The following is a 19939-nucleotide window of genomic DNA, read 5'->3' as shown; positions in this document are numbered from 1 at the left end:
TGGCTTTTTCTTTTTGTATAAATTTTGAGGAAAAAAAAGTCAAACGCTCCCTTGCCTCTCTCATCTGTGGCTGTAACACACAGTGAAACGCGTGAACACCTTTCTTTTTATTTTTTCTCGTCATCCTCCAACACCACCTCCATCTGTCCCTTTCTTCCATTTCATGTGCTCCAGCGAAATCCACACCCCTCTCATAGCAACAGTACGCCTCCCCCGCGCCTTGCAGTGCATGTTTCTTCCCCTGGATCTTCACCTCGCACCATGCAGACGGTCCCTAAGCCTGCCTGACGGTTCGGTGTTCCCCCCTCCCCCAACAGCCGCGCTCCTGTTTCACTCAAAGATGGCGTCGGCTCTAGAGCCTCTGGTCTCTGGCTGTAATTTTAGCCTTGTTGTTGTCTTCGTTTCGCTTCGGTTCTGGCACGTTCTTCACATCGGCTCGACACGAGATTCCGGTGAGTAGCAGTGGAAACCGGACGAGGGTTTAAAAGATTTAATTTTTCTTTGGTGTGCTTATCCGAGCTTCCCTCGGAAACCAGAACAGGACCAGTTCTGGTTTTCTGGAGAACCGCGAGAGGTAGCGGGAGAGAGGGGTACGGAGGGATGGAGATCGCTGAGGTGGGTGGGGGGGTTTGGGAGGGGGGAAGCAGGGCCTAGCTACTCTGCTCTGTGGGCCCTCTCGTCACCGCACCGTAGACTGGAGCGAGACGGGAGGGTGAAGGTAGGAAGTCAGCGAGGTGGGGACTGCCTGCAGGGATGCGTCTGAGCGGGCTGAGGGTCCTCGACCGTACGCTAGGCTGAGAATTACGCCGAGGAACATGTAATGCTGCAGAGTCCACCGCTGAGATACCTTCAGTGTTGCACTTGCCCGCTAGCCGAGATGGCCGTCCGCAAGCTGCATTGTGCCTCATCCAAGGCCGCGATCTCGCGTCAGAACCCGAATGACACACCGAGCTATATTTTCTGTGATGTTATTATTTGTTTAGTCGGAAACGCAGTCCCAAGAGGAAATTGTTGCCTTTGGGCTGGCTAACCTCTCGTTACAAGCTGTTTATGTTTTGAGTAACGTTACAGCAGTGCCGTAACGTTAGCTCGTTTTGCTACATCGTTAGCTTTCTAAACAACAGCAGTTAGCGGGGATTTTGGTTGTTATCTACCTGTTTGTGTACCACTATTTAAACAAAAGTAAACAGCATGGTCTGAGATAGTATAGAGTTGTATCAAATGTTTTTTTCTGTAAATCTTTATGTAGCCACCAAGCCAATGTTTGCTAACACTGGGCTTGGACCACATCTTGTTTACGTTTAGCAGCCCAGCTGTCCAGGTTGTCAACATTAATTGTGCAGCTTTAATGGTTATGTATCCGTTTATTGTAGCACATTGACATTTGCATATCACTACGTGCGTTTTCTAATGTTTCTGTGAGATTTATTTGTGTTTATCACTGTGCTACTGACTGGTTTTCACCACTTTCTGTGACAGACCTGTATAGCCGTTTACAAAGACTTTAGCAAGTGTCAGTGGACTGTTTCGGTATTTAAAATGTGTTGAGATTGGTGCACAGTAACCTTATCTATGTTGTGTCAAAGAAGAATAGTTTTGTTTATGTCTGTGTTTGGGCTTTTCCTGGTTAAGCAAAGGACTTTTAAAGCTGCATCTTTAGTGTTTTTATCGCTGCTCTACTTTAATTGTTGCTGTCTTCTGAATAAATACTCTATGTTTTGAGCATTCAACATGTTTTGTTGCATTCTAAAACCCACATTCTCCATCTCTTGTTTTTATTTATTTGTACAGTTTTCATCTGCAGCTGAGGTGCAGCAGGCATGAAGGTGATCAGCCCTCGCTGCTCCCTGGGGTGAGAAGACTGTTCCACCCCAAAGCTACGAATCCAACGTCGTCGCTGGAGGGAAAATAAGAAGTGACAGAAATCAAGTGGAGACAAAAGAGAAAACGTGGGCATTGGGATGTTTACTGTCTTTCCTTCACTTTTATCATTGAAACACAATTTTCGTGTTCTGGAAACATTGACTATCCACCACCTCACTGTAAAAACTGACTGCATAACCTGTGGAAGGAAACTCACTACCATTCACTAAATGTGAATCTGAGGGATTCTTTTGCTACACTCACAATCAGAAGCACCCTTTTTTTTTTTGAAAGGATCTTTTATCTTCAAGATCATTACTACATCCTGTTTGCAGTGGAAGTTTAACTTTTTTAAAGACCTGCTGGTTCCTCCACTCCCCCAGCCCCCCTACCTTTACCTGACTGGAAGTGGGTGGAGGGTGAATCAAATTTTGCTCAGTAGAGGGTTGGCTCAAGGGGACTGTGCTATGATCAGCTGCTCTTTACCGTGCTGCTCATACTCCGCTTCAGCGAGACTCTCTGTTCGGCCCCAGGACAAGGGATAGTAAGCAAGTAGAGGGAGTAAAGGAGGAGGCGAGGCGGCGCTACGGCGCAGGCCAGGTGTTGTCTTGGCTTACAGTTTCCTCTTTTTCTTGTGTGCGGTCCTTGCAGCAGAGCCTCTGGGCAGCTGCACCCACCCAGAGCGCAGCTATGGTGAAACTGGCAAACCCAGTGTACACGCAATGGATCCTAGAGGCCATCAAGAAAATCAAGAAGCAAAAGCAGCGACCATCAGAGGAGCGTATTTCCAATGCGGTTTCCATGACCCATGGGCTGGACCGCAAAACTGTTCTAGAGCAGTTGGAGCTAAGTGTCAAGGATGGTACAATCCTTAAAGTCACCAATAAGGGCCTCAATTCCTACAAAGACCCAGATAACCCTGGGCGCCTGGCTGTGCCAAAGCCCAAAAGTGGTGCCAGCTCTGGAGGAGGAGGTGGAGGCGCAGCAGCGACAGGAGGAGGAAGTGTTGGAGGTGGCAGCAGCAACAGCAGTGGCGGAGGTACATCTCACACTCATTCAGGAAAGAAACCAGGACTTGATTGGTACAAGCTGATCAAACGGGCATTGGAGGGGCTTCATGAGCCTGGCGGTTCCAGCTTAAGGAACATCGAGCGCTTTCTTAAATGCCAGGCTGATGTGGCTGCTTACCTGTCGAGCAGTGGTTCAATGGGACCTGGCATCTTCCACCAGCAGCTGAGGGTAGCCCTGAAGAGGGCTGTGGCCCACGGACGTGTAGTCAAACAGGGTCCACTATTTCAGCTAATCAGCCGCAGCAGCTACCAGGGTGACGGGACCGGGACGGTTTCTCTGGAATCATTGCCTCCTGTCCGATTGCTGCCACATGAGAAAGACAAGGTAAGTCCATGTAAATTTGACAGTAAACATGGTCAGTTTCATTTAAATCTAAAATGCACTAAAGATAGACACTTGTTCACTCTAAGGGTGTGTGTATGTGGGTTTGTTATATGTGGAGTGTTGGTGATCATTCAGCTGCGTTTGTTAATAAGCTGTTAGAACATACAAGGGGTTGAAATTAGCTCTCTCTGTGACATCACATTCTTCAGACCAAAATAGAAATATCTTAAACAGTGGCAAAAGCATGCTCTTCTTTTGCATCAATAGTGTGCGTGTTAGCTTGGTTTATGGGAGTAAAGTGTTTTTGTAGTTCACGTCACACAATGCATAAGACACTGGCACTGCATTTCTTCAGAGTTAGGCCCTGTCCACACGTAGCCGGGGATCTGCCAAAACGTAGATATTTTTCTACGTTTTGGCCTGTCATCCACATGAAAACGGAGTTTTTTCACACAAAAACGAAGATCTGCGCTTTCTCCGTTTTGGGTGTCTGCGTGAGGACAGACAAAACCGGAGTTTTAAGGTCCGCAGCGTCACTTTCCGCGATAAAAACAAGCTGACATCACGTTTGCAACCTGTGTTTACACTAGCCGACAGCATGGATGCCCTCAGAGCCGCGCTCGCTTTATCAATTGTCCGAGCGCTTTTTGCTTGTTTGTTTTTGCAAACGGAATTACTGCTCCTTGCAGAAGACCACAGACGAAGGACGAGGTTAAGAACGGGGGAAGTACTGCCGCCTACAGGTCTGGCATGTCCTTAACAACGTATTTATCCGGGTACGTGTGGACAGAGTTTGTTTTTAAAAACGAGGTGGTGTGGATGCAAGTTTCTGGAGGGGCGGATATTCGTTTTTAAAAAACCCGGCTACGTGTGGACTAGGCCTTAATCTAGGTCCTGTGAGCTTGTGATTAACTGGAGGGTAGTAACACTGACTGTGAAACGAGTAGAAAGTTTCCCTATGGTGAGTTTCCAGGGACAGTTGATGGCTTTTTAGGATACATTTAGGTTTTACTTTAGGCACATGTCATTATTATTTTTTTTTTTTACAAACTGTACCTTATTTTTGGCTCTAGTGTTTGTGTTAAAGTGCAGAGGGATGCCTGGTTGTAAGAAACACGGAACCACCCTCACTGTGCCGCTGCTATTTTTTAGAATGGTTTGAGTGGTTCTGAATGCATCCTCGGTACTAGCCTGGTGCAGGGTGGATGGCTGGTGGGGCATTTTTCAGAAGCATGGGAGGAGCAGAAGGAGGTCAGAGGAGAAAGTCATATGGCTCCCAGCCTCCTGCTGGGAGTGTGGACCAGCTGCAGGATAGCTCCTTGTCAGTAGCTGCCAGATGTAGTGAAGAAAGAAGCAAGGAATGCTAGAGAATGGATGTAGTATAGACAAGAAAGAGATGGTCTGTGGCAGAGCCAGAGGGCGAGGCCTGGATGATGCAAGCTTCAAGCCTCTAAAACCAGAAAGAGTGAGAGAGGCAGAGAAGTAGCACAAGAGGAAAGGGGAGACAGAACAAGAGGGGGAGGCAGACAAGCAGGCGACAGAGGAGAGGGAACACACCCACCTCTGTAACCTGATCAGAGAGAGCAGCCGTCTGCTAACCTCCTGTTGTAAGGTTAATAAACAGAAATGCACTCTAACATGCACACTTTAGCCCTTCCTATTGCACACTGAGACTAACCTGGGCATCAGCTCTACCTGCTAGCCTCACTCATAAATATTTTATAATGCTCACAACATGCCCCAAATTCCCTTCTCATTCTTGCAGACATTTAAAATGTACATTCCTTCAACCAGATTATCTAAAAAGCTCTACACTACTACCATACATTTGAGCAGTCTTACACACTCACTACTGTTGAGACTGATTTATACTTCTCCGTCTGCGTGGGTACGGTCACACGCAACACCATTACGCATCGGCGCAAGGGCAGAGACATGTCTGAATTTCCATCGAAAGTGACAGAGACCGCACGCTTGTGATTGGTCAGGACGCCTCTTCCTTTAAATTTGTCAACGGCCATTGCCCCCTCAAAAATAAAAAGATATTTAGCAGCAGAAAAAATCAGAAAATATGAAGGTTTAGTCATCCGTGGCGGAAGTAGTACGAAGATACTCAGCCAGTTTTATTTGGGGACGGAAATGATGGGAAACGTGGGTTTAGAGGTGCCGATCACATGAAGAGGTGGAGGAGAATGTAGGACAAATTCATCCTTGTAATAAAGTCTCAGAAATACATAAACACATGATCTACACAATAGTAAATACACAATCTTGGACCAGATACATGAGTGCAATGGTGACATAATACCACAGAAAAGTGCTACGCCCTCTGTTGTCCTGGCGGGGAATTGCTTTGCAACACTCCCCAGGTGACGGACAAGTCTGAAGGCAAAATGTCTCTGTCAATGCGTGTGCGTCTCTTTCTTGCAAAGCTCACGGAGAAATATAAATCAGGCTTTACAAATGCAGCCCAGCAGGCTAAAACTGTTTTGACTAGCGCTGAGCTTTGTCTGGGTTCATTAGGGGGTGTGGGCCAAAGGACCTCGTGGTAAAGATACTTATACATGTAAACACAGAGTAGGATTAGCCTAGACAGCAAGCTGGGAGTCACGTGGGTACTGCCTAACACAGTGACCTGCTTGGCTGCAGATGATCTACCTTTAAAGGCACAACAGAGGTCCGCTTCCTGTTCCGTGACTCAGCTACTGATTGGCCTGCTGCAGTGACCTCAAGGCATATGGAAGTAGAGGGACCATTCTGAGTTTTCCTTGTTATTGTATAACAAGGTAAATCCTAGGCAAGCAAAGTTTCACCCTGATGACACATAAAAATAATTATTTGTCTAAAAATCAGACCCCTTCTATGGTGGTGCATTATTGATATGTCTGTCCAGAAGAACTTATAGCAGCTCAGTCCAGCGTGCTTTGTGAATTGCTGCCTTTAGTGTATGCTGGTTTTTGTTGGTGCGGTGGGGGCATATGTGTCAAAGAGATAAAACTGCAGGAAAGGCTGAAGTTGCTGTTGCATAATCACTTCTCTCTGCTAGCTGGGTCACTCCTGGTGCATCAGTGCCCCACATGATTGCCAACAGTTATGATTTCCCAAGGAAAGGGGGTAGATTAAGGCAGAGGGATGCGGATGAGAAGAATCAAAACAAATGGCTAAGCACCAGCTTTAACCCCATTTGCAGGGAGATTTGTGTACTCAGCGGGCTGATGGTTGCATCAGGGCGCTCTGCTCAAAAGGGATCCCAGACACTATTTCTGGCTCTCTGTCTCCCACCTCTCCCCCTAATAGAGTGCCATTGTCAGGTCATGATGGGGAGGCAAATGGGGGAGTGAAGTCAACCAGGGGTCATGGATATATAGATGGCAAACCTCATTGCCTCCCTGAGCACCCGTTAGTAGCATGGAGCTACGGCCATTAGGTGGGATGGGCTTAACATGGGGCTTTTTGGTCTGTGTCTGTGTGGGTATTTCGGTGTGTGTGTGTGTGTGTGTTGTTGTTGTTGTTCATCCAATCATAATAGGTAAAAGCAGTCTCCCTGCCCGGCGCTTGCCCTCTCCCCAACAGTTGGAGCGGGGTGAACCAGAGTTCTTCGTGCAGTTGGGCGGTGTCACGGTGAGGACTTGTGAAAAAAGTGCCCCATAGCTGCACGTGCGTCCTGCTTTGTATGTTGTCGTGATCTCCCTCCAAAAATGTCCCACTGACCTTCTTATCGGGTTTGGATAATGCTGGTATCTTTTATGTACGGTTGTTATTGTTTGTAGCTGCAGTGGAGCTTGATCAGCTGTTTCTTTAACACGTCACGGTTAAAAAGAACAATGAACACACAAAACTGATTATTCAGCATTTATTTTGAGTGGAACCTGCATCTTCATGCAGGAACAGGAGAGATGTTGTGTGTTTGCTAGCTGGACAAAAGCTTTCATAGGGTTTGAGATGTGCCACAGGAAAGCCGGGAAATGATGGTGTGACATTGTGAAATTGTTTCTTCTAAGTCTCTTGACGTTATTTTTCCATTTCCATAATGAGCACTTGCCGTTTGCATTTTGCCAGAGATATGGCCTCATGTGTGTTGGTACAAAACCCGAATCTTGTTCGACTTTGTGAGGAAACATGACACAAGCAGAAAAATTTGCTGGTTTACCTGACTCATCCTGGAGAGACTGGCGAATTGGCCACAGTGGTTGAATATTTATTTATGTTTAGTCTTTGTTCTTTGATCTGTGAGTTAAACAACAAGCTTCTAGTAATAACAGCCCACGTGGCAGTAGTGATGTCCCGATACAACTTTTTCACTTCCAATACGATAACGATATTGCAGCCTTCAGTATTGACCAATACCAATATCAATCTGATATATCAGCACAAATCATACATACTTTTACCTATTTCGTGGTGTGGAATATATGAAAGGTTTGATCAAGTGATATTACTCAATCTGAGAACAAGAACCAATAACAGTAAGTATGGAAAAAAAATGGCAATTTTTTCTTAACCATTGGTTGCAAAAATATGAACCTTAACGGACTGCTTATATCTAGGGTTGGGCATCGTTTGATTTTGAACGACTCCGATTCTGATTCCTCGTTTTGATTCTGGTTCCTATCGACTCCCGATTCCGATTCTTTCAAGACATGACATGTTTTAAATGAGCCAGCTGACCACAGGTCCCACTTGATGAAATAATCTTAACTTCAACATTAATTTTAATTCTATGAACAACAACATCACCTTCATTTAGACAAAAGCATGTTTTGGAGAAAAAAAAGAAAAAAAGACTTGCAGCACAATCAGTGTGTTGGTTTCTGACCACAACCAAAGTCTGGAAGAAGCCTCTGGGATGAGAGGCTAGATGTCTCCAACATATCCAGAAACGTCCAGCTGATTTGTGCTAAAACTCTCAGGATGATCATGTCCAGGATGACTGAGAACTACACCTCCATGCTGCAGCAGCATTCAGTCAGAACAGGAAGTGAAACCTAGGGCTGGGGGTAAACGATTATTTTTAAAGCGATTATTCTGACGATTATTTTATGGAATAGTCGACAATTCCAATGACTATTTAGAGAATTAATCCAATGATTATTTTTCTATTGCACAGTTAATAAAAACCAAAAAATCTCTAATACCGTAAATCCTCTAATACAGGCCCAGGCGGAAAAACATGGCGGACCAGCAAGAACTAGTATGGCAGAGGTTTGTAAATACAGACATTTGTATGATTCAGCTCTCAGAGATCACCGTGATCAACATGTTGTTAATAATTCTTGGAGAGAAATAGCTCGCACTGTCGGAAAAGACGAGAACGCTGTTAAAAATGCTGGAATGCCATGTTGTAAACAGTCATTTCTACTTCTACTATGGTGTAGTGTTGGGTGCATGCCGTAGAGCTCCATGCTGCCCCGTTCAGTCTGGGAGATTATTGGCTCACCGCAGAGACGAGCCGCACAAACCATAAAAGCTGCGAGTTGTGAAGCGCGTTCCATCCGCGAGCCGCATCACCACGCAGAAAGTGAATGCGTCAAGCATAAACCAAGCTTAACCAACCAACACAATAAAAGCAGTGTTATACAAAATGGAAGGCCTGTAGTGTTTTTTTCTCTTACAGTAACAATTTATAATTTTTTTTGAGGAATTTGCCGTAAACCCTCTAATATTGGCCTGTATTCAATTAACGGCCGGGTATCACATTTTGGCCGGTGTCGGCAGAGGTGAATAATGGCCGTTTTTTTATTGTGGCCCGGTGGAATGTGGTAACAAGCAAGTACCACATTTGTTGTGTCATCCGTCTCACTTTTGATTTGCCAGTGATAGACCGCGAGGGTAACTTTAACCATGGCAGGTGCGGAGATGAAGAGGAGGCGAAAATTTGATATCAAGTTCAAATAGAACGTGCTGATTACAGGGGTGGACATTAACTTCAAAACCAACCGGCCAGCCGGGCCGGTAACTCTGATTATTTACCGGCCCTGCCAAGAATCTACCGGCCCCGCTGGTCAGCCGCCAAAACGAGTCAAAATAACAACTGAATCGTTTTAAATGTAATAAACCTTCATTTTGTACACATTCACAAACATAATAACGTATTCAAGTTTGAATTTGTTTGTTCCCTCAACAAAACTCGATTTTGTCGTCACATACTTATGGCATACAACGCAGTACATCACCAACGCCGCTTTGCTGTATTCAAGCCATTGGCTGTGTTCGAGATGAGCCAGTTCTGCGCAGATTAGATCACCGGTGATCGGCGAGCAGTGCATGCCGGTTAGATTTGTGTCCGACTTGACACCGACTTGCTCTGACGTCATGCATACGTAGGCAACGATAACCTCGTGAGATCAAGGCGGCCGCAGATTTTGGAGCAAGGCACTGCAGTTGCTCTCTACCGGCTGCAAAACCTAGAGGATGACGGGAAACGCCTGGCTCTCACCTGATCTAAGATCTGATTGGTTCACATTTTGATCCAAACATCCGGTGGTAGAACATGAAATGTTAGTTGGTCACATGTGTTCTGTAAATCATGTTATGTTGATGATAACAACTATATAGGCCATAAGGAGAAATGTGTTTTGTGTTCTTTTGTCACGTTTCCTATGAGCACACTGAACAGCTGCTAACCTTTACTTATTATTACAGTCATGTTTTCATATACAATACATGATATCCACAAGCACGTGAGGATGTGTTTCAGCTGCTAACAGGCACCAGAATTACAACTGAAAATTGAACAAGTGTGAATGCTAACGCGATATCTTCATCCATCGTCACCCCCGAGCTACACATGTAGGGAAATCCAAGAGATTCAACTGGCAGAAACAACTGGTTCACACCATAGTCTGTCTCTCACACACACACACACACACACACACACACACACACACACACACACACACACACACACACACACACACACACACACACAGAGGAAAAGAGCTGAGGAAATGGAGGACACCAAGTGTTTAAAAGAAAAACTACAGCTGAGCCGAGGCGCGCCTCGAATGGGGCGCGTCTGATCTGAACTGAGGAGCGGCGAGCAGCGGCCGGACTTCGTGAGCGATTCGCTTCGGGCGCTTCCGCGGCCGGTGTGTCCCCGGCGTTAAACGCCGGCTTTCAGCCACTCCCCCTGCTGCTTCCGTCTGCTCTCGTCTGTGTTCCAGGCGAGCCGCTACTCAACTAAAATACGGCCATTCTCCGCGCCTCCCGTCTTCTTTAAACCTCCAAGAATCATTCCTCCTACGCACACGCTTCTCTGCTTCATACCGTTTCGAACTGTCTCGCTTCTCCTCACCAGTTTTAAAGCGTTTTGCCGGAGATTTCATCAAGAAATCCCATCCCTGCGGAGGCGCGATCTTCCTGCGTGCTTGTGTGTTTCTAGCGTGGTTCCACTTCGTCTTTAATAGTGAACTTATAGTTCACGTGACAATAACTAGAATCGTGCAGGACGTGCACGAATCGTACAAGTGCAGTACGTGGCTAGAGGCGCGCAGGTTCACGCGCGCGAAACGAAAACAGTGGCTTCCTACAGGGCGGGGCCATGACGTAGGTGAAAGCCGGTGTGTAAATGACAAATAAAGCTTGGGCGCCACCCGGGCGGTAAGTCGTCAAGTATTTACCGCCCGACGAGAAAATTTAGCGCCATTGGCGCTCGGGCGCTTTAACGGTCCACCCCTGGATTATGCTGCAGAACACTCTGGGGAGCAGTAGCAGGGGTTGTATGAACTAGTCACTAGTCGACTTCACCGCTCTATAGTGACTTTTTATGCCTGTCATCGACTAGTCGCTGTCAGGTGATAATGACCAGCAAGATGCAGTCCTCGGAAAAGACAGCAGCCTGCTGTCAGCAGGTGACAAGCTCCTGCGCGTCGGGAGGCAACGCGCTGTGCTAGAGCGTCGGTACTGACACCCGCCGTAAAACGGACATTTAACCAAATTGTGACCTTTACCCTCTTGCAATTTAACCTTCCCCTCACCCCCATCCTAACCTTAACCAGCGTGCGCATGCAAAGCTCTGATTGTTGACGCGCTCCAGACATCTGCGTCCTGAGCACGGCCACAGTAATGTTATCAAATCAGGTGTCGCCACCTCAAAAACTAATTTAGCACGCGATCGTTCATGTCGGCTCATTCCCTTTAATGTTTTCTGTCTTTTATTTGTGCCTGATGCGTTTCGCTGCTGTGGAGCACTGTTCTGGTGCTGAGAATATCACTTATGCGGATCAAAGGAGATCCACAGATGAATGCACCTCTTATTTATTATTTGGAAACTACGTTTACTGCAGCTGGCAGAGGCAGAGATTTTTTCTATTGATACACGGAATTTAAAGAATCATTTAAAATTTTAATATGGGAAGACTGCAGGAGGGAGCGGTAAAATACAGGGGGTCCCCAGCAAAAACAAGAAACTTTACGAGTCTGATGAAACCCACTGGTTTTCCATCAGGCAGTCACGGGGCAGCTCTAACGACCCAGTGGCTGTGCTGGGTTATTCGAGCTCAGTCCGGTGAACGAGCCGAGGCAACGTCTTGCTCTGCTTAAGAAGTGTTATTTTCCCGCTTCAGAAGAAGCGTCCAACGTGTTTTTACGCTTTCTCCGAGACATGTCACGTCGCTAAGTTGTTAGCGCCGCGCGCTAACACGTCAATAGTGCAGCATAGCCTGCTGGAGGTTTTAAGGGTTCAGATGAAACACCCGACCTTTCAGGCTGCTCACACATCGATCTTAAGTTGTCGCTGTTGCGCTCACGCCGTAATACAGTATTGGATGCGGTTAAAGTCAGACACGAAAACATTTTTTTTTACATGAATAAGTGATGCTTAGCCTGGTGGGGGGAGGAAAACCTGGCCTTAGAGCTGAAGCAACTAATCGATTTAATCGATTATAATCGATTTTTAAAATAGTTAACAACTTTTTTAGTCATCGATTAGTTGTTTAATAATCATATTTTACCGCATAAAGTCGAGTATTTTTATACCACAATCTGACATCGGTTACAATCTGTTAAATTTGCCGCCAGTGTGTGGCAGTAATGAGCCACTGATCTACCAGTGGAGCCGTAGAAGAAGAAATGAGCCAATAAGTGCCCTCGGTTTTCATGACGTATCACGTTACTGACGCTCATCTTGCTGTGAGAGATGGCGGAACAAGAAGAAATACGGAAGAAAAATAGAAGCGACAAAACAAGAGAAACCCCGGACAAAAACCTCACGAGTATAGGATCACTTCACTCTAGATGCCTTGAAAAGACAGGTGACCTGCAAAATATGCAAAAACCATGGCACGACGGAAGCACGACGTCCCTAAGTGAACATTTGAGACGAAAACATGTGGGGGCTGATGCAGCAGAGGAAAGTCCGGTGAATCCGGTAAGTAACAGAAAATAAACAAGCTAACGCAGATCAAATTTGGGAGCTGAGTTCGTTATAGTGGATGTTAAATAGGGTTGTCACGGTATGAAAATTTAACCTCACGGTTATTGTGACCAAAATTATCACGGTTTTCGGTATTATCGCGGTATTTTTTTAACGGTGTTGCATATGTTCAGAAAGCATTGAAAGTCCTGTTCTACACAAACTGAAATAGTTTTGAGAAGGTTTAACAGTGTTTATTAAACCTAAAATAACACAAAGCCTTAGCAAAAGTGCAACTTTTCACAAGTAAAGGAACAAATAGCTTCTTTTTCTGGAACATGTTACAGTAGTCAGTGCAGGTTTAAATTATACAAATCCAAACATTCAAAACATAAACAATATGTAAACAAATCAAAGAAACACCACTTGTTTTCTCATATACTTGTTTTCTTCATCATCAAAATGAAAATCTAAAACTCCAGTCCACACTTGACTTGAGCACTGTACAAGTCAACCTTAAAAAAATATGTATTTTAAATAAATAGCCACTTTAAACAAATTACTAAAATAACTACTACACTATGTAATCAAATCCAAATGTCCAAGTATAAATGGCATTGAATAAGTAAACAAATCAATGACAAGGAACTAATTGTATATTTCTCTTCATCATCAACAAATAAGATGCTTCATCCAGCAACAGGGTGTCCGTGACACGGTTTAAATGCTGGCAGAGGATGCTGCGGCTGCAGTATATAGTGACTCGTTGCATTCTCCGTCAACCAAAAGTCCTCACGTCATGCATTTAAGCTAAAATGCTAATGTTAACTTACCTTGCACTGTCTGTAGAGACGTGGGTGATGGTCACGCAGATGTGCCATTAGATTCGAAGTGCTGCTGCCTTTTGCAGACACTTGTTTCCTGCACGTTCTGCAAACGGGATAGCCGTCTTCTATTAACTGTCCCTCAGCATTTTTCAGAAATCCAAAATATGCCCATACTTCCGATTTAGTCTTCTTTGAGGGCTGATGGATGCCCTGGGCGCTGCCGTCTCCTCCTTCGGCCATTATTTCAGCTTCAAAGTTTTGGTGCCGTTGCAAACTAAAAAGTGCGTGTGCGCGCCGCGGGAACTTCAGCTGAAGCAACGGTGGCTGGTAAGGGTCACCGCGCCGAAACCGCGGCCACGGTAAACCCACCGAGATAATTTAGTTTATTAAAAACTTGGACGGTTATTTTTATTGTCAACTTTTTTACCGGGGTTTACCGCTATACCGGTTACCGTGACAACCCTAATGTTAAACATGTTTTTTTGCCGCGTCAGTCTACGGTGTTCTACTTATGATTGACTAGATGCAATCGTGAATCTCCTCCGTGTTGTGTATCATGCGCTTGCCAAATTTAGCACGTCTGTTTATAAGAATGTTCTCGTTAGGAGAAAAACGGCACAAACCCATAACTATGTTCCTCATTCAAAAAAGGACAACTCCGCGGAGAAAAATATACAGACGAGCTGTGTCCAGGTGAATATAACTTGGCATAGTTGTACGCTTTCAATTTTTAAATACAGGAGAAATTCAGAAAGTCTTTTTTTTTACTATTAAAAGGCTGTTTTATTGTCTAACGCTGTAAAACGCCTCACAACACATTTTTGTCAAAATAAATGATCACTGTATATTGTTAATTAATTCAAATAATGTAATATTGATTTAGTGTTGTAGTGTGTGTGCTGCTTTATTTTATATGTGTACTTATTTCAGTCTATTTGTGTTTCTTATGCAGAAAAAAACAAGCAACGATGGACAACTACATGGGGAACAAGACACTCACCCCCCAGCAATGCATACCACTTATAAACTCTATTCTAGATTCTACATTATTTTTTATGGAATTTAGCTCTTATATTTTGATGCCCAAAAATTATTCTGGACTGATATTTTGCACTGTTTAGCTCATTTTACACCGCTGACTGTGTTCATGTGCAATAAAATAGATTGCAGTCAACTGCACAATTCTCTTATGTTTTTCTTTTTCTTAACTGAAATGTATTCATCACTTGTATAGGTTAAATAGCTAAACAATAACAAACCGATTGATCGATTAATTGAAAAAAATAATCGACAGATTAATCGGTTATGAAAATAATCGTTAGTTGCAGCCCTACCTGGCCTAATAAGCACTGGAGGAAACCCTGTCAAGATCGTCAACACTCGTTTATCTTAATGCTATTGAAAGCATTATATCCACTGCTACCTTTCTAATTTTAAACTCAGTAACGTATGCTGTAACTTCACCTTGCCCTGCCTGCTCCTCCACCTGTTGTGATCACAAGCGACAACATAGTAGTTCCCGCTGCTTCTTCGGGAAACAGCGCCTAAAAAAAAAACTTGGGTTCTTGTAGGCGTGGCGGTGGGATTTCAGCCGTGGCGGCCCGCCACGGCTACGCCTATGTAAGGGAATCCCTGTATATGTATATATATGTGTGTGAATATGTTTATATATTTATATCGGCTTTTGATATTGGCCATTGGCAACAAATTTCTTTATAAATCAGTAGCAGCATCGGCGTTAAAAACCCTTATGGGTCGGCCTTTATTGTCAAGGACATAAATGTCTGTGTTGTATCTTCGACCATGATTTATCGTTTTTGTGCGGCTTCTCTTCGTGACTTTGTGATGAAGCAGTCCACGAGTTCATAGAAGCAGCACTAGCTGAGTTTTGATCACTGAGGGGAGGCTTTAACGTGAGATCTCTACCCCGTGAGTGAGATGTGAATGGCTTCTGATGTGGGAAGAGCAGCTGCATATGGCTAACCCCACCGCCCTGCAAACAGGGCCAATGTGTTAGGCAGCTGTGGAAGTGTTAGCTGGAACCTGGCCAGCAAAGCGCCGTTTGATGCTGTTATTTTAGATTTATGCTTCCTGGCTAGCCCCCATCATTATAAAATAATGCTTTACCAAGAAGGATGGAAGACAGAGGCCTGGGGCACAGGACATGGTCTTCGCCAAACGGATTCAGGCGTCACATGATTAGCATTAGTTGGTCTTGGCGTGTTATGTAGCTTGGCTGTTGTCATGTCCAGCTTATGGAGTTCTCTGTTGAAGTTGTTGTGATATGAGGTGTGTCTACAGGTGATCAAACATTAATAATGAACAGGTGCTTCTATAAGTGTGCAGTTTCTGCCTCTTGCATGCCCTGCAGCGTGGATCATTGAGTTTGTGTAAAGGTCGGGGGGACATAAGGACAGTGTGGTGGCAGGAGGAAACTGAGATTGGCCTCCCATGTTAATAAGATCCTTGAGTTTGAGGGAGAGAAGGACAAGCCCCCCCCCCCCCCCCCCCCCCCCATGTATCCTACTTCTTACATCCGTCTTCCACTGTTCTCCCCCTCCTATCTCACTCTTCTGTTCTCTTTCTTGGAAAGTCAGCATGTAAAAGGAAAACTGGGCCGCAATCTGTTTTCTCTAACATCATCCCAAGGTCTCAGATAAAGCAATGTGTGGCTTCAAATATTCATTTAAACCTAAAAACAGAAAACTTGGAGATAAAATCTCATTCTGAGCTGCAGTCTTGCGGGACTTAAGGATTTTGTTTGACTATGCTGTGTCTAAGTGACCCATTAAACCCAGGTGGGTGTGTCGGGTAGGTCGGACTGGGTTGTCCTTACCTGTCGTTGCTGTTTGGGTGTGTATTTATAGAGAAGCCTGTTACTAGTAAGACAGGTTTGTTCTTTGAAGGCCTTCCTCACAATCAAGGTAGTTAACAGTCACCATGAAGCAATTCTTTCTGCCTTCGACAAAAACATGCTCCTGGAAATTCTTATGTTGGGGTAAAAAAAACATGTTTCTGTGTCAAATCATTCAGCCGATGGCTTAAAATAGATCTGTGCACGTACGTACACATCTCCAGTGAAATGTTGGCAGGTACTGAAGTCAGTCAGCCGCTGTGAGAAATTTTTGGAGTGTCGCTAAGGTGTAGCAGCACTCCTGGCAACCGACACAGTCAGGGGGTAGGAAAGGATGAAAAGAAGAGAAAGAACAGCTCCCGAGAGAACTGTGAAGATCGTGTTTTGCAGTTCCAATATCTCTGTCACTAAAAGGAGCTTAGCTTTTCATTTTTTTAGTGTCTTCTGGGGATTAATTTACAGTGGCAGCCAGTAACTGAAGCCTTGCTGTAGCATGTGTTCATGAAGGGTGACGCTCGCCGGCACCCAGCTTGTATTTACTCCATGGCTCACGACGAAAGTGCTCACAGTTGACCTCCTTCAGCGGGGAAGGGGTTAAGCATCAGGAATGATTGGGGTGTTGGTTGTAGTCGAGCTGCTCAGAAGACCATTGCTGCAGATTTTCTCTCTTTATGCTTTCCACCCCTTCTCTTTTGCCCTCTGGATTGTTATTTTTGTCTCCGCTTTGTCTTTTTTCACAATTCTCTCATTTTTGTTCATGTTGCTGTCTCCATTTCTCATCAGTGACTTTTTTTGGTTGATGCACCGTAGCTCAGTTCCGTTCAGCCTGTTGTTTTTCTCTATATGAAAGATTGATAGTTATGTTTTTTCATTCTAATTGGCACCACAGTCAATTTCTATTGTAATAAAATGAAGCTGTTGTGTGAATGTTTTCCACCAGGATGCCTCTCTCCTCACACAACCTTCCCCTCAGTGTTTACCTCTTACTTCCCTCTACCATCTTCGCTATTTTCCTTTTTGTTTCTCTCTGTGCTACGTTTGGGTGGGTAAGGGGTAGCAGAGTGTTGAAAGCAGCCTGAGTCAGAAGGAAATGAACCCAATAAATCACACTCTTGTCCCTGTCTCCTCCCTGCCAGGACAACCTGTGTACCTGGCTCACTGCAGCTACACTCTACTGTTGCAGAAAACCTTAGAAAGTCAACAAACTGTGCTGTTTTTCAATAGACTGTGTATTCCAAATGTTACAGCTTTGCTTGTGCAAACTGTAACAACTGTTCTTAAGTTGTACAGTAATCTAAAATCTTGCTCTGTTTGGCTGCCTTCATAAGAAGTGATAGCATTTCAGCATGTTGTGGTAAAAAGTGCAAATTCCAAGTCAGTTTTCCTACAAATAAACATCTTTTAAATTGCAGAGCTCAGCATTAATGAGCACTCCCCCTTTTAAAAGTATGAATTTAATCAGTAGCTCATGAACAATTTCCAGAATTTTCTCAAGGTTGGGTTTCATTGAACACTTCTTTAACAATAATAATAATAATACATTTGATTTCAAAGCGCCTTTCAGGACACCCAAGGTCACTTTACAGAAAACACGTAATAAAATACAATAAAACAATAATAAAACCCAAACAAGAAAAAACAAAGAGAGAAACAGTTCAATAAAATCAGAGGTTGTAGGCAGATTTACACATGTGTGTTTTGAGTTTTGATTGGAAAAGGGTAAAACTGTCGATGTTCCTGATGTCTGGGGGAAGTGAGTTCCAGAGACGGGGAGCAGAGCGGCTGAAAGCTCTGCTCCCCATGGTAGCGAGACGGGCAGAAGGAACCGCAAGATGGATGGAAGAAGATGATCTGAGTGAACGGGATGGGGTGTGAATACTTATAAGGTCTGAGATATATGGAGGAGAGAGGTTGTGGATAGCTTTGAAGGTATGGAGGAGAATTTTGAAGATGGACCTGAATTTAACTGGGAGCCAGTGAAGCTGCTGGAGAACCGGGGTGATGTGGTGAAAGGAAGGGGTTCTGGTGATAATACGGGCTGCTGAATTCTGGACCATTTGCAGTTTATGAAGGAGTTTGTTGGGGAGACCATAAAGAAGTGAATTGCAATAGTCGATACGGGAGGTGACGAGGCTGTGGACGAGAATGGCGGCAGTGTGAGGGGTCAGTGAGGGACGGAGACGGTTAATGGAACGTAGATGGAAGTATGCTGACCGAATTAAGTTATTAATGTGAGCTTGAAAAGAAAGTGAGCTGTCAAGAATGACACCCAGACTCTTGACGTGAGGGGAGGGGGAGACTATGGCGCTGTCAATAGTTAAAGAAAAACTTTAACTCCATAACATGAAATTAAGGAGAGTAATACAACTTGGATCACAAATTCTTTAGGTTTACTAAAATTGGTTCAAGCAAAAATGAATACACCCAGCAGCAAAAACTACTACATCTAGTGTTTTGTATGATCACTGATTTTCAAGGACAGCACCAAGTCTTCTAGGCATGGAATGAACAAGTTGGCGACATACTGCAACATCTATCTTTTTTTCGTTCTTCAGGAATGACCTCTTTTAGAGCCTGGATACTGGATGGAGAGTGATGCTCAACTTGCTGCTTCAGAATTCCTCACAGGTTTTGGATTGGGTTCAGCTCAGGAGACATACTTGGTCATTCAATCACCTTCACCCTGTTCTTCAGAAATGCAGCAGTAGCTTTAAATGTGTGTTTTAGATCATTCTCATGTTGGAAAAGTGCACGACGACCAACTTCTCGGAGTGATGGCAGCATCTTCTCCTTCAGTATAAAGCAGTGAATAGTTGAGTTATGACACCATCAATGAAATGCAGCTCCCCAACACCAGCAGCACTCATGCAGCCCAACATAAGGACACTGCCACCACCATGCTTCACTGTAGGCGCCATGCATTTCTCTTTGAAATCCTCTTGTCTTTTCCGTCCACGAATAAAAAGCTTGCTACATATGTTTGTACTCTATTGACAGATGAGTAAGCATTCATATTTTCAGACTTTTTCCGCGATGCGTTCCTTAATCTGTTTCGTGTCTGCCACTAAATCTTTTATTTTTTGAGGTGGCAAAGGTGATGCTATTGATGAATTTACAGGAAGCGGCATCCCGACCAATCACAAGCTTGCAGGTTTTTTGTCTTATTCGACAGACAGTTAAAAATTGGTGAATGTCTCCGTCACCCCCTGCAAGCCCGTCTGAGAGCTCTTGCACCGACGCATAATGGTGTTGCGTGTTTCCGGCCCGGCCCAGACGGAGAAGTATAACTTAGCTTTAACTTGCAGTGCAAGAAGCTCCAGCTGCACGAACATTAGCTGTTAGTGTGTCTGCTTCTGCGTAGTTCTATTCCAACCACTGACAATCACACAATGTGATTGACTGTTCATATGTTCTTTAAATGGAAGATTTATATCGACCTGTTCTTTTATGTCTATCGAAGAAAGGTTATTTCGAGACTTATCATTTTCTCACCCAGCAATAAATCTGATAGTCAGCAGTCGGATGGTCTTCTGTTGAAGACATACGAACATCTTTTACAGTTTAACAGAGTATTTCCTGCTGGTCTTGTTTCTTATACAGATTATAACTGGAACCAGCTGAGTCAAACAGAAGTTTGTGTAGGTTTCA

General features: G+C 44.4%; 1 protein-coding gene across 2 annotated transcripts in view; it reads left to right on the top strand.

The window, feature by feature from the left end:
- The first annotated feature begins 2330 nt into the window (after positions 1-2330).
- The window catches only part of kat6a (K(lysine) acetyltransferase 6A), a 43226-nt gene continuing 25617 nt past the window's right edge, over positions 2331-19939 (top strand). For both annotated transcript variants that reach the window (XM_015971955.3, XM_015971953.3), the window contains exon 1: positions 2331-3258. In XM_015971955.3, coding sequence (XP_015827441.3) covers positions 2554-3258 — 705 coding nt within the window. In that variant the 5' untranslated portion in view covers positions 2331-2553. The remainder of the gene's footprint in view (positions 3259-19939) is intronic.

The sequence above is a fragment of the Nothobranchius furzeri genome, chromosome 17 (genome assembly GCF_043380555.1).
Source record: "Nothobranchius furzeri strain GRZ-AD chromosome 17, NfurGRZ-RIMD1, whole genome shotgun sequence".
NCBI classification, from domain to species: Eukaryota; Metazoa; Chordata; class Actinopteri; order Cyprinodontiformes; family Nothobranchiidae; genus Nothobranchius; species Nothobranchius furzeri.
The sequence above is the reverse complement of the archived record's forward strand: the minus strand, read 5'-3'. Positions and strand labels throughout refer to the sequence as shown.